The following is a 14,791-nucleotide window of genomic DNA, read 5'->3' on the forward strand; positions in this document are numbered from 1 at the left end:
TATTTTTTAAATTTATACCAAATAAAAGTAATTAATTGCCAAACTGAATAATAATTTAAAAAATTTAAAATCTTTTAAAACATTTTAAATAAAAGCAATATTCCGAAATAAATATACGATCATTAATTTTGACTCGAACGATAAAAAATCACCCTCCAACTCCACTACTGAAGTAAGCTCCTTGCTAGACTGTTAAAAGTGAGCGAAGGCCGTTATATTTATTCTAGTTACATGGGCAAAAGTTACGATCATATATTTACTTAATTACGGATTATTGCTTTTATTAAAAATTTTAAAATTTTAATTTTTTTAATTGGAAAAATTTAGTCTTTGCATATCCCTGCTTCAACCCATAAGAAAGTGTTGTATATTGGTAAATAGGCCTCCCTTTGGGCAAAACTATATAAAAAAATAGATAGATAGATGTATATACGTAGGTATATACGTAGATATAATACATTTATAATGTTGTATTTACACATTCAAATTGTACAATTGTGTTATGGTGTAGTCTCAAATTATTTTGAATTCTCTCAGGAAAATTTAAACTTTTTACTATATACTAGTTACTTTTAATGACAATTTAAAAAAATTTCAATTTGATTTCATTGCGATATCGATGATGATGATTGATTAAAAAACATCAAAAAAATTATGAAAATTGGATGGAGAATTTGTTATATTGGGATGTTCGTATATGAAGCGAGTAAAATTTTAATTTAAAAGCGCTTATAAATCTACGCATATTGGCTCAGCTTGGCTTGACTCAGCTTGGAATCGAATGTTAAGCAAGGCGTGGTTTCAAACTATTTTGAATTCTCCCAGAAAAATTTGAACTGCGTGCGTATTTATGTAGCACTGATTACTGTTGCTTTTATAATGAATTTATATTTTATACATATCTTATTTATTTAATTATATAGAGTTATATAGAGTTATATATATATATATATATATATATATATATATATATATATATAAAGTGACTAGAATCCATGTATACTAATAATTAATAAGATAATGTTTATATAAAAAGCAATATAGCAGATTAAACCAGCCAATCAAAAAGTTTCGAAGGCGTTCGTTCGATGACGTCAATTTAATACGGTTTGCATTGTGGTGAAGACTGTATAATAATGTACTACATACATTAAATAAGTTTTTTTACTGATGTGAATGATTGAAATGATGAAAATGTATGGCTGAAAAGGAGTATAAATAGGAGCTGAGACAACATGAAAATCAGATCAGGCATTCTGCCTCGCTTGAAGCAGTCTGTCTGATCTCATTTATTTATTTTTTTTTATTTATTTTTTTATTTATTTTATTATATAGAGTTATATAGAGTTATATAGAGTTATATAGAGTTATATAGAGTTATATAGAGTTATATATAGTTATATAGAGTTATATAGAGTTATATAGAGTTATATAGAGTTATATAGAGTTATATAGAGTTATATAGAGTTATATAGAGTTATATAGAGTTATATAGAGTTATATAGAGTTATATAGAGTTATATAGAGTTATATAGAGTTATATAGAGTTATATAGAGTTATATAGAGTTATATAGAGTTATATAGAGTTATATAGAGTTATATAGAGTTATATAGAGTTATATAGAGTTATATAGAGTTATATAGAGTTATATAGAGTTATATAGAGTTATATAGAGTTATATAGAGTTATATAGAGTTATATAGAGTTATATAGAGTTATATAGAGCATAAATCCTATATAGATACCTTTCTTGGAGGTTCTTTTCTTTGCCGACCGGTCGGCTTCTTTGCGTTTCTTTTTTTTTCATTTTAATTAAATAAATAAGATTTTTCCATTCATTCAGGTTCATTCAGGTTCATTCATTCAGGTTTAAGCTTTCGGAGGAGTTTATTGTGGATGATCAGAATGGTTGTCATGTCACGCTACGTTCGTTCATTCAGAGGCATGAATGCAGCCCGGCTGGGGTTCGTTTTACGGTTTCTTTGCGGTTCCTTTTTTTGCCAGTTGGCTGGCTTTTCCGGCTTGCGGCTTTCACAGCGGCTCGTTTCTCTATTTTCATTTAAATTAAATTAAATAAGATTTTTTATTTTATACATTTCATTCAGGTTGAAGCTCCCAGAGGAGTTCATCATGGAAGATGTCAGGCTACGTTCGTTCATTCAGTGGCAAAGAATACACGCCTGGCTGGGATACGTTTTATTCTTTTTTCTCTGTAATTTAACATTAAGTAAGAATGCTCACACGCACTCACACACACACAATTACATTACGTAGCTATATAGGTAGGTTAGATATGTTTAATTTTAATTGTAGGTAGGATAGTAGGAGACATTCAACATTAATGTAGTTGAATAGGTAGGCGCGTAAGTTTATCGTTTCTATTTTTTTCTTGCACCCATATTACACGCATCAGCGTATTACACACACACACAAATACATGCATAAACACATATGTTAGTATTTGAGCGTTATTTTATTTTCATTACACATTCTAATTTATTATTATTAAGGTTGAGAGTAATTTAATGGGATAGGTAGTTAAGGGCAATAATGTAATTATAGGAACAATCTTGTAATGTAAATTAAAACGCTGTAAGTGTATTGATAAGTAGGTTAATTATTAAGTTTTACATTATTATTATTAGGTCGGAGCCCAAGGCATTACGTAGGTGGTGGGGTGGGTGCCGAAAGGCCAATGAATTGGGCTCTTGAGTTTTGTAATTTTAGGTAAGCTAGGGCAGTAATGTAATGAATAGGTAAGTTAAGGCTACGTTGTAACACATACTCATTAATAGATTTAGGATTTAAGTTTTATTTTATTATTACTAAGTTGGAGCCCAAGGCATTACGTAGGTGGTGGGGTGGGTGCCGATTGGCCAATGAATTGGGCTCTTGAGTTTTTTAATTTTTAGGTAAGCTAGGGCTTAATTGTAATGAATAGGTAAGTTGAGGTTACGATAGCCGATAGACTCTGAATTTCGAAGTCTGTTGTCAGAGGTAAGCCTTGGTGGCCAGTGGTGAACCGGCAATGGTTTACTATCCGGACGGCAATGGTTTACTATCTGCACGGTAATGATTTACTATGCGGCACGGCCATAGTCTACTACCCGCACGGCTTCCGGACGGCAAATGGTTTACTATCCGCACGGCAATAGTTTACTATCCGCACGGCAATGGTTTACTATCCGGTGCCCTGGCTGTCGGTGAACCTCTGTGCAAGGAGGGAGAATGAAAGGGGACTTTCGACTATCGTACCATTAACAATTTAATATATATTAGATAAGGTAATTGAATAGGTAGATAGGATTATTTTTATTAAGCAATTTGAGATGCAGGCACCGCTAAGCTTTCTGATGAGAATCTTTATCTTTCTCCATCAACACGGGCTCTGTTTCAACAACAATCTCGAGGAGGACTGGCACCAGTTTTGGAAGACAACGTAGGAACCGGACCGCATTCAACATTCTGCTTTTGTCGAATGGACGACGGTAAGTTTTTTTTTACATTTTACTCCTTTTATTATTTTAAAATACTTTTTTGCCATTATTTTCATTTCATAATTTTTGCTTCTAGGATTCTAACATTCATTTACTACTACGCTAATTCAAAAATTTTATCTACAGAATTATGAGAGGTGGGCAGAGGTGGGCGTCAGCACGTTTCAGATGGTGGTCTCATAATGATTTACACATGATGATGGTGGTGTAGGAAGAATCGTTGGCTGTTCGACTGACGCTGAAGTTCGGACGAAATCTTGTGTGCCGACCAGATGATGGTGGTCGGTGCAATGAATAAAGTAACGACAATTTTTGAAGTAAGGTTCGTCTTTTAATTGTTCTTTGTTCGTTCGTTTGTTCGTTCGTTTGTTCGTTCATTCATTTCATTCATTCATTCATTCATTCATTCATTTATTCATTCATTCATTCATTCATTCATGCATTCATTCATTCATTTTATCACTCAATCTTTCAAATTGTTTTTCCATTAATTTATTTTTTTTAATCATTAAATTATTGATTGATTACTTAATAAATTAATTCATTCACTCACTCAGGCATTCAACATACTTCCCTTGTCGAATGGACGAAAGTAAGTTTTTTTTACATTTTACTTTTTTTATTATTTTTATTTTATAATTTTTTCTTCTAAGATTGTAACATTCATTTACCACTACGCTAATTAATAAATTTGTCTACAGAATGATGAGAGGTGGGCCGTGGTGGGAGTCAGCACGTTTCAGATGGTGGTCTCATGATGATTTACGTATGAGGATGGTGGTGTAGGAAGAATCAGCTCGTTGGCTGTTCGACTGACACTCTGAAGTTCGGATGACATCTAGTAACGATTATTTTTGAAGTAAAGTTTTGTTCCGTTTATATTTTTCTCATTCATCCACACACATTTACGCACATACATCAATACAACACACATATACACAACAACCTTTCATTCGATGTCGTTGTTGTTATGTTTCTCTTCAACTTTCTATTTTCATTACCGGACTTTAATTTAAATCATAGGTAAGTTAGGGATTGAGATGAGTTGAACAATCGTAGGTAAGCTAGGGCTTAACATTAGTTAAAAAGTTTCAAGTAAAATAAAAACGCTAAAATATGTTAAATATAATACCTGAAACATTAAAATTCTTAAAACGTAGACGTACAAATTTGTAGGTAGGTTAGTTGAGTTAATCATTATAAGTAAGCTAGGGCCCTGAGAGTAATTTAATTGTAGGTAGGTGACTGACTACTATTCTTGCGACTTCTTAGTAATTTTTTGTGATGTGTTTGTTTGTTTTCATTTCACATCACCACACTAACAAAACAAACTACATTTTATTCTCGTCGTCGCCTTAAATTATACCTTTTTGAACAATCTTTTTAATAATGTCTATTTATTTAATTATTTATTTATTAAAAACTGACTGGTTTCTAGCTTTTTTAATTTGGTTATATAATTTTTGGATATTTCTTGATTTACTTTGTATATATGCATGTATAAATAATTACTGTTTGGTATGTTGATTTAGTCATTATGTTATGCTGTGAACTGTTCTTACTAAATGTTATTGTTACGTGAATCATTCTCCGAGAACTACTAAGGAGTGTTTATAATAATAATGGATAATTATTTTTTATCGGTCGATATTTTGTTATTTGTTTGTTTAAAATAAGAATTTAAAGAAAATTGACGTTTTTAAAATTTTAATTAACTGTCATTTTTCATTTTTGAATGAATTCAAATAAAAGCAACCATTGTGTTTGTCTTTCTTTACTAAAATCTCGAAATAGTTTGTAAATCTGTACGGTTAAGTGTTTGTTCGAGTTTGAACAAGCCTTGAAAATATTTTATATTTTATTTATTTTTTTTTTTTCGTTTATTTGGTTCATTCAATTTGGTTGATTGATTGGTCGATTGGTTGGTTGATTAGTTGATTGGATGAATGGTTGGTTGATTGATTGATTGATTGATATTTACAAACAATAACTGTATTTATGATAGTCTAAACCTAAAATATATATATATATATATATATATAGAGAGAGAGAGAGAGAGAGTGAATAGAATTATATTTGATAGTAAGTTTAAGCAAGATAATGTTTTAAACATTTAGTCGAATTCGATAGAGGTTATCCATATACAATATACATAGAATATATATATTCTATTATGTTCAATCAATCAATCAATTTTATATGTTATATTTTATTATATATATATATATATATGAAGTTATCAAGTTATCAAACTGTTGCGTTTCTTTTTATCAAGTTTTCCAGCTTTCTTTATCGATTTCTTATGTTCGTAATATAAATCATGTATCAAATTTCCAAGAGTAATTTTTTAAATTAATTTATTTGCTGACTCTTTAGTGTAAAATATAACATGCTTACTTATAAATATATATATATATATATGTATGTGTGTGTGTAATATAATGATATATGTAACATAGTTGAAGCCTTTGTACAGAGTGCAGTGCTGATTAAAATGCTTTAAAAGTGAGCGCTGCGTCTTTAAGTCCTTCCATCACGCGATCATTGATTTAATTTGACCGGTCTGCTCGCCCTAACTGGCCTACTATTTAAGCACTAATTTGCCGTTCTTCGTCGTACGTTAGTGAACTCTAGCTATTTTCAGACATGGCCGATGCTTTGGTAGCCCAATTAGGCAAACTGGTTGGCACGTGGAGTCTCGATAAAAGTGAAAAATTTGACGAGTACATGAAGGCTGTCGGTGCGTTGTCAGGCTGTTTTATATGTTATGTTATTAATTATTATTTATAATATTTAAATTATTTAGAGTTTTTTAGATTTATATTTTAAATTTTGCAAAAAAATACAGTTTAAAAGTTTTGTTTTATTAATATTTTTTGCAGATGTCGGATTCGTCATGAGAAAACTGGGGTCCACTGTGAAGCCAGACGTGAAGATAGGAGCAGCTGGGGACGAGGTTTTCATAAGGTCCGAATCATCAGTCAGCACTCATGAAATCAAGTTCAAGTTAGGGGAAGAGTTTGTGGAAACGACAGCTGACGGCAGAAAGCCAAAGGTCATTGCATTACTTATTTATAATAATTATTATTATTTCGGTTATTAATCATTCTGTTTATTTATTAATTTGTTTATACTAAATAACTAATAATGAAATAAAATGAAATAAATAATGTTGTAATGTGATGTAAGAGTTTTCAATTTCATCTTATATGGGTCACTCAATTCTATATTATTTTCATTTAAAACATTATATCTTTTTACTCTTTAGCTACTAAAGTCTTGCATTAAAAGTCAAAATTATTACATATATATATATATATATATATATATATATATATATGTGTGTGTGTGTGTGTGTGTGTTTGTGTGTGTATGTGTGTGTGTATGAATAGATAAGTATATTTGTGGAATCTTACAACTGCATCTTTCAGTCTACAATAGGCAAATTAGGTAGGTAACTTTACTGATTTCTAACAATTATCACGGCTAAATATTTAATAAATAGCTTTTTTTTATAATTCAATTTGACTGAAAGTAAAGGTTATGTAAATTGATTTTGTAGCTGAAATAGAATGTTAGTTGCACTAACTAAGGAGTAATTAATTTTGTGGCTCCTTGAGTTAGGGAATTTTATAAAAATGATTCATACAAACTCATATACAGGATTTGGGTTATTAGATTCTTGTGGCATAGTTTGTTTAAGATGTAGTTGGTTTCTAATTAATGTTTGAATGTCAATCCTTTGTTTAGTAAATACATGAAGCCAGACATGATGATGTTGTTGAATAGGATGATGATGTCAAACATGATGAAGGTAGCAATTCTGATAACAATGACTTCCCTAATTAGCTCCCATCAACTTCTTCTTCATCACCACCACCATCAAAATTTATCTAAATGTTTAAGATAACCCTTAGACTTAAGCAAGAACATTTATGCTACGTGTGTGTGTGTGTGTGTGTGTGTGTGTGTGTGCGTGTGGTGTGGTGTGTGTAAGTGAGTATGCGTGTGGTGTGGTGTGTGTGAGTGTGCGTGTGTTGTGTGTAAGTGAGTGTTTGAGTAGTTTCGCAACTCAAACTTTAGACCCAACAGCACTTATTTTTATTTTGAATGGGTTTGTAAGCTGTGTACATGTGCCTAGATATTCTTGTACATTGTACGTACAATTTGCACATGCATGTTGAAGTATTCAAATAAGTTGTTGTATTCCTGTAGGGCAAATGTCTTGCCGATGATGATGATGCTGATGATGATGACGCTGATGATGATGATAATGATAATGATACACAGACGGTAATAGAGTTGAAGGATGGAAAGTTGATCCAGGTCCAGAAGGGCGATGGAATTGTACCATCGACCATTACAAGAGAACTTCAAGATGACAATACACTTGTCTGTGTGAGTATTTCTACGTGTTTCTCTGTATGTGTGAGTGTCTCTACGTGTTTTTCTGTCTCTATGAGTGTTTCTATGTGTTTCTCTGTATGTGTGAGTGTTTCTTTGTTGTTTGTCGGTTAGTATTTGTGTGTGTGTGTGTGCTAGTATTTTTGGGTGTTTGTCTATTCTTTAATTCATTCTTCCACATTCTCTTCATCTATTTATTTTTGGTTGATATCATTCATTCGTTCATTCATTCGTTCATTCATTCATTCATTCGTTCATTCATTCATTCATTCGTTCGTTTATTCATTCATTCATTCATTCGTTCATTCATTCATTCATTCGTTCATTCATTCATTCATTCATTCATTCATTCATTGGAAGTTTTTTTCTCAGATCAACAATCACCACTATCTAATCTATACATTCTTATCATTATCATCGGCCATTGAGTTTCAATTCAACATCATGATGGTACACCATCAGTATTGTGGTTAGATTGAAGTTAGGGAATCTTACTACTGACATGTTTATTACACACACACACACACACACACACACACACATATATATATATATATATATATATATATATATATATACATACAGTAAGATTGATCAATCTAATTATGTTAACAGATGTTATTATCATCGTCATCATTATATTAGTAGTAGTAGTGGTGGTGGTAGTAGTAGTAGTAGTAGAAGTTGTTGTTGTTACTGTTGTTGTTGTTGTTGTTGTTGTTGTTGTTGTAATATATTGAAGTTGAAATTATTTTCAATACTTTTAAAATCTTCAGACGTGTGAGGCCAAGGATGTCGTCTGCAAGAGGTACTACAAAAGGAATGAGAAATAATACCCATCACTATCAGCATCATCAGCATCATCATCAGCGGAAATTATATAAAATTATGAACGTAATTACCATAATTATGAGGTAATTATTAAATACATTTATTTATGAAATTATGATGGGTGTAATGTTAGTGATAAATTATTTCAATGTGAAGTGCATAGCTATAATGCCATCATCTACGATTACTATTATTATTATTACTAATGTTACTATAATAATAATATAATATAATAATTATTATTATTATTTAAAATTGTTATTATTTACTTAAAAATTCCTAAGCAAACACTTCTTAAAATTCTAAAGTTCAATAGCTTAGCCTAGAGAGTTGAATGATAGATCACGCGCGCGCGCACACACACACACATACGCACACACACACACATATATACATAACACACATATACATATATATAATTATTATATATTTTATTATATAATTATATATATTTGATTCTCCCTTTGCTACCTTTAAAAGTATTTTCTCCAGTTGATGATGTATTTTTAATGATGGCGAAGAAGTTAGTTAGTTAGTTAAGTCAGGTTGTTGATGCTGGCATATTTTTGTATGTGTGTGAATGTGTGTGTGCGTGTGCGTGTGTATATGTGTATATATGATATATTTTTGGTGATGTGTGATTTTTTTTTTCTTAAACTTCCAAATGAATTTACGTGACTCTCATTTCGATCGTTGCTGATTTTTGAAGAATTATTTTAATACTAAGCGTGCTATCTCTCCATTCAGAGGTTGATTAAATATAGGTGAGATTGCGAAGATAAGAATTTTTCTTTTAAAGTTGTTCAATTATTTGATTGATCAATTAGTTAATTAATCAATTACTTAATTAATCAATTAGTTCATTAATCAGTCAGTTAATTGTTGTCTTATTGATGTTGTCACATATTTTCGACGTTTCATTGGTGTAATTTTATTTCTTTCTTTGTCCCATTAAAAATCATTCATTATTCAATGAAAAATTGGATGAGGATTTTTTTTCAATTCCAAAGTCATTTCAAAGTCAATGAAATCATTTACATATATATATATATATATATATATATATATACATATATATACATATACATATATATATATATATATTACTATGTATATTTACATATGTCTATATATATATATATATATGATATATTTATGTATATACATATAGTGTATGTATATATACATGTATGATATATATATATGTGTATATATGTATATAAATATATATATATATCTTATATAAGTAGTATTAGTAGTTTAGACTATTGATAAAAAGTATTCTTTGTTTCTATTCATTCATTTATCCAAATTTGTTTGGTTCCATCGTTCTTGTTTTATAATTAAACTTAATTATGGTTTTTATTATGAAACTTAATTATATTTATTATGCTTATAATTATGGTTTCTATACTTACAAGGTAGTTATATAATTCTAAACATACTATATGGTATGTGCAGATTTACTGGTGAGAATTTGCGTCGTTAAAGGAATTGTACTTCGACTGCTATTGCTTCTATTCGTTTGCTATTCCCTCAAAATGTTTATAGATTCAAAATTGATTTTTTTTTTAGAAAAAAATTATCTTATCTTTGTTATTTGTTGTTAATTTTATTATTATTCTTTTACTCACTCGAATATATTTAGAAAAAAAAAATAGTTGAGATAAATTCAATTCGCTATCCGAGATACTTGTGTTGTGTGTGTGTGCGTGTGTTTGTGTGTCTGTGCACAGGCAAGTGAGTTTTTGATCCCAAAATAGCGTACAACAATTTAAAAACAGGAGAAGGTTAATCAGCCATAGTAGCATGTTTATGCTGTTTCATCCGGTCTGCTTGTATGCTTGTTGTTTTATCTGTCTACGTATGTCTGTATGTTTGCTTGTTTATTTGTATGTATGTTTGCTTGTATGTGTGTTTGTTGTGTGTTTGTGTGTGTGAATTAACTTCAGCAGATTCGTAGTTTGGCACTTTAACAGTTTTGTCGGCGGGTTTGATGGGGTGTAAAATCAAATAGATTTTATTTAAAAATAGGCTCAAATTTATAATTAGGTGGGCGGTACATCGCGATAATTTTAGTGCACCCCAGATGAAGCATGCCCGATTCAATGTTCACACATTTTCTTCATCAAATGCACTGTTATCATTCACAACAAATTGGACGTCATGCCTTATGAATATACCAACACCTCCGCTTCGCTTGTCCCTTCTATTTTTATATACAAAATGTATAATATAGAGTTGTGGAAAAAAATTTGTGGAGAGTTTAGACATGATCGACACAATCAAATGCAGAACTCATATCAAGTAATGCCAAAAAAGTAACGCACTGACCGCCAATTGAAGAGAACAACTGGGAGAAAATATCCATGATTGCAGTTTCTGTGGAAAAATATTGGCGATAGCCGGAATGGTTCTTTGGCAACAAATTGTTTTTGTTTAAATGCTGTAACAATTGTTTGATAACAACTCGTTCAATGACTTTAAAAATGAATGAAAGATTAGAGATAGGACGGTAATTTGATAAAACGTTGTCGTCCAAACTTGATTTTTTTAGAAGTGGGGTTACAATAGCATGTTTCAAAGGGTTTGGAAAACTGCCAGTTGATAAACATTGGGTGACAAAATATGTCAAAAATGGCAAAAAACAAATCCATAATTTTTTTAATTATGTATGTTGGAATCAGATCAAGAGAACAAGAACTGCTAGGGGAGTCACAAACTATTTTAAGCAATTCATCTGGAGTGCACATTTGAAAAATTGGAAAGATTGACAATTGAATCAGGTAAGATAACCCTAGGAACATATTCAAACCGGACTGGTTTGTTAGTATTTTCTATAGTCGTGCTACGATTTATTGATAAAAAAAAGTACATAAATCGTTTGTGGAGAAATCATTTGATTGGTTATTATTGTGATTTTTAGATAAAATTTTGTCGAGGATATTCCGCAATTTTTTCGGTTGTTTTTTAAACGAATCAACTTGTTTAGACCAAAATTTGTTTTTTTTGGGGAATTTTTTATCGTTTCTTTAACGCTAAGCGCCATGCATTTTTATTAAAATCATTCTTCATTTTCCTATACAATCGTTCTAATTTTCGACAAATGCGTTTTAATGAACGACATTCATAGTCAAACCAAGGGGCGGATGACACATGAGTAGATTTGACATAACGACAAGGAGCAACGATATCCACAATCATCACAATTTCAGAATTAAACAAATCTAACAGGGTATCAGCGAAAGATGAATTGAACAGATCTAATAGAACATAGTGTTTATTTGAATTTATTCAAATCTAATAGTTTTCAGGGTCAACAAGGATGTTGTAGCTACGAGGCTTGACTGCAGTTGACGATGCCGTGAATCTGGATTGGTGATGGCCGGGTTGAGGTGACGAATGGTGTGATGGGTGAATTGGTGGTCATTGGCACCGGCAATGAGGACTGTACGTTAGATTGATAGATACATAATGCTTTTATATATATTCGATTATATTGTTGGTACAGCAGCTTACATTTATTATTATTGTAATTTTTTTCCTTTATTATCAATTTTTTTCAATACTGTTTCATATTATTAATGTTTTTTGGACATTTAAATTATTATCACATATTAGATATGAGCATCTGGATTTTAATCTACGCTAATTATTTGAATGTTATGATATGCTATATTGTACGTTCTTTTCAACGCTATTTTGAACATTTTTCTCAACACTATATATAACATTCATCTCAACACTTTTTTGTTCATTCTTCTCAACACTCTTTTTTACGTTCTTCTAAACACTATATTTGTAAATATTTCTCAACTCTATATTATACATTCTTCACAACACTATATTTTAAGCTTCTCTCAGCATTATATTTTTCATACTTCTCAACGCTATAATCTCAAAACTATATTGAACGTTCTTCTCAACAAATATTGAACATTCTTCTCAACAATATTTTGTACATTCTTCTCCACACTTTTTTATTTATTCTTCTTAACACTCTTTTTTACGTTCTTCTAAACAATTTATTTGTAAATATTTCTCAACACTATATTGTACATTTTTTTCATCTGGGATTAAAAAATTTTGTATTTGAAAGGTCAATAGTTGAACTGCACATGAATTTGAATTCAATACAATGCATTTCTGTAGTTAATATTAGGTAGTATCAGCGAATGAAGTAACAGAAATAATAAAATAAAAATACCTAGTACACTTCTTACATTCTTCAAGTATGTTTCATAGATTTGTTCTCTATTTACGACTAATTCACACAGACAGATCAAAAACGCCTTTGTAAAAATTATTTAATTTTTCATTTTAAACATTAAACTCTTAACTATTTTTAAATTATTACAGTTAAACTTTCACATATACTTCACAAGTAACTGTTATACAGACATACGTTATAAAGAGAATTTGTGTTTTCAAATGCATACGCTCAATATGAATTTTTCATAAAAATATATGCCAATTTAATAAAAATTTGCAACTGCATTCAATCTCTCAATAATAATAATAATAATAAAAGTAATAAAAATGAATAGAAAACCACAATAGTAGTAGTAGTAGTAGTAGTAGTAGCAGTAGTAGCAGTAGTAGTAGTAGTAGCAGTAGTAGTAGTAGTAGTAGCAGTAGTAGCAATAGTAGTAGCAATAGCGGTAGTTGCAGTAGTAAAAGTAGCAGTAGTAGTAATGGTAATAGCAATTTATCATAATTCAGCATATAATAGAACTTCTACATCATAATCATCATCATTACGTCATCGTGATCATCATCACACAGTTGATTCCTGCTTGAAGAGGCTATCGACCTTGAACTTGCTAGCATTGCTTCTCCTCTTGTTCTCATTATTGATGGACAAGTAAAGTGGTGATAATGATGACGATGGTGGTAATGATAATGATGACGACGACGATGATGCTTCTACTTTTTCGAACTTCAAATTGTTTGCCGGCTTCAAGATGGAAGATGGCGACGACGATGATGAAGCTGCTAGAGCTGCTGCGTTTGACGCTGTTGACGTTTTAGTTGGCTTTGTTGTTGATGCTGCTGATGGCTTTGATGTAGTTGTTGTTGATGTAGTAGTTGTTGTTGATGTTGTTGTTGATGTAGTAGTTGTTGTTGATGTTGTTGTTGATGTTGTTGTTGTTGATGTTGTTGTTGATGTTGTTGTTGTTGTTGTTGCGTATGACGGCAAAGAAAATTTTTTCGATACCTTCCTACTCCTACTCTTAATTATGACGTCATCAACCTCTCCATCATTATCATAACCATAACTGCTGTATTTATTTACAATTACGTTTTTACTGTTATTATTATTATTATCGTTATTATTATTATAAATATTAACATTGTCGTTATGCAGGGTTTTTGATTTTATTATCGGCTGCCTAGACAAAGCAATCGGTGGTTTATTTAACGACGGCGTCCTATAAAATTTCTTTGGCTCGATTGATGTCGTTGCATTATTTTGTTGTTTGCTAGTGTTAATGTTGTTGTTGTTGATGTTGTTGCAGTTGTTGTTGTAGTTGTTGACGTTGTCGTTAATCTCATTCAGTGCATCAACAGACATGCTGCAACTGTTTCTCAACAGTCTGCTCTCCACGTTGTAATCTCCCAAAATGTCATTGGTCGACGCATTCAAAGGAACGTTCTCATTGGTCGAGCGTTGCCCACTAAGAAGGCGGTATAAATCAGCCGACCAATCAGAGGCGTGGCTTCGTTTTTCGTAAAACAGTAAGTATGCAGAACTCGTTACAATGTTACTGACTGGCAAAGAATTGACTTTATTATCATCGTAAGAGTACCACGATAGGTTCAATGGGTGCCTACAATATGCTGTATAATGCCCGTTATGCAGGTCACCATGGTGATTGCAAACAGCAAAAAGATCGTAAATATAATCAGACGATGGCGAGGGTGACGATGGCTTACGTAGAAATGGCTTCATGTTGAGGTCTTTGACTGGGAAGTCAACTTTTGTGTGCAGTTTTACTCTGTCGTCAGCGACCTGCCGGAACCTTTTAAGTTGGATGATTAGGACAAGAGGTAGGC

At 31.2% G+C, this 14,791-nt stretch overlaps 3 protein-coding genes across 3 annotated transcripts in view; 2 read left to right on the top strand and 1 right to left on the bottom strand.

The window, feature by feature from the left end:
• Positions 1 to 1,907: 1,907 nt before the first annotated feature.
• HELRODRAFT_183871 (hypothetical protein) lies at positions 1,908 to 4,257 on the top strand (the record flags this gene model as incomplete). Its single annotated transcript, XM_009013884.1, has 5 exons — positions 1,908 to 1,966; positions 2,108 to 2,229; positions 3,413 to 3,490; positions 4,057 to 4,091; positions 4,201 to 4,257. The coding sequence occupies 5 exons, from the start codon at positions 1,908 to 1,910 to the stop codon at positions 4,255 to 4,257; spliced, it is 351 nt and encodes a 116-aa protein (XP_009012132.1).
• A 1,774-nt stretch (positions 4,258 to 6,031) lies between these two features.
• On the top strand, positions 6,032 to 10,331 carry HELRODRAFT_186290 (hypothetical protein). The gene is made up of 6 exons (XM_009013885.1): positions 6,032 to 6,239; positions 6,382 to 6,554; positions 7,790 to 7,897; positions 8,680 to 9,265; positions 9,320 to 9,773; positions 9,896 to 10,331. The coding sequence occupies exons 1-4, from the start codon at positions 6,146 to 6,148 to the stop codon at positions 8,734 to 8,736; spliced, it is 432 nt and encodes a 143-aa protein (XP_009012133.1). The 5' UTR covers positions 6,032 to 6,145; the 3' UTR covers positions 8,737 to 9,265; positions 9,320 to 9,773; positions 9,896 to 10,331.
• Positions 10,332 to 13,981: 3,650 nt separating this feature from the next.
• The window catches only part of HELRODRAFT_104950 (hypothetical protein), a gene marked incomplete at its 3' end in the record, with an annotated part of 3,682 nt that continues 2,872 nt past the window's right edge, over positions 13,982 to 14,791 (bottom strand). Inside the window, exon 5 of the mRNA XM_009013886.1 lies at positions 13,982 to 14,757. Coding sequence (XP_009012134.1) covers positions 13,983 to 14,757 — 775 coding nt within the window. The remainder of the gene's footprint in view (positions 14,758 to 14,791) is intronic.

Source organism: Helobdella robusta (assembly GCF_000326865.2).
Source record: "Helobdella robusta unplaced genomic scaffold HELROscaffold_122, whole genome shotgun sequence".
In the NCBI taxonomy this organism is placed as follows: Eukaryota; Metazoa; Annelida; class Clitellata; order Rhynchobdellida; family Glossiphoniidae; genus Helobdella; species Helobdella robusta.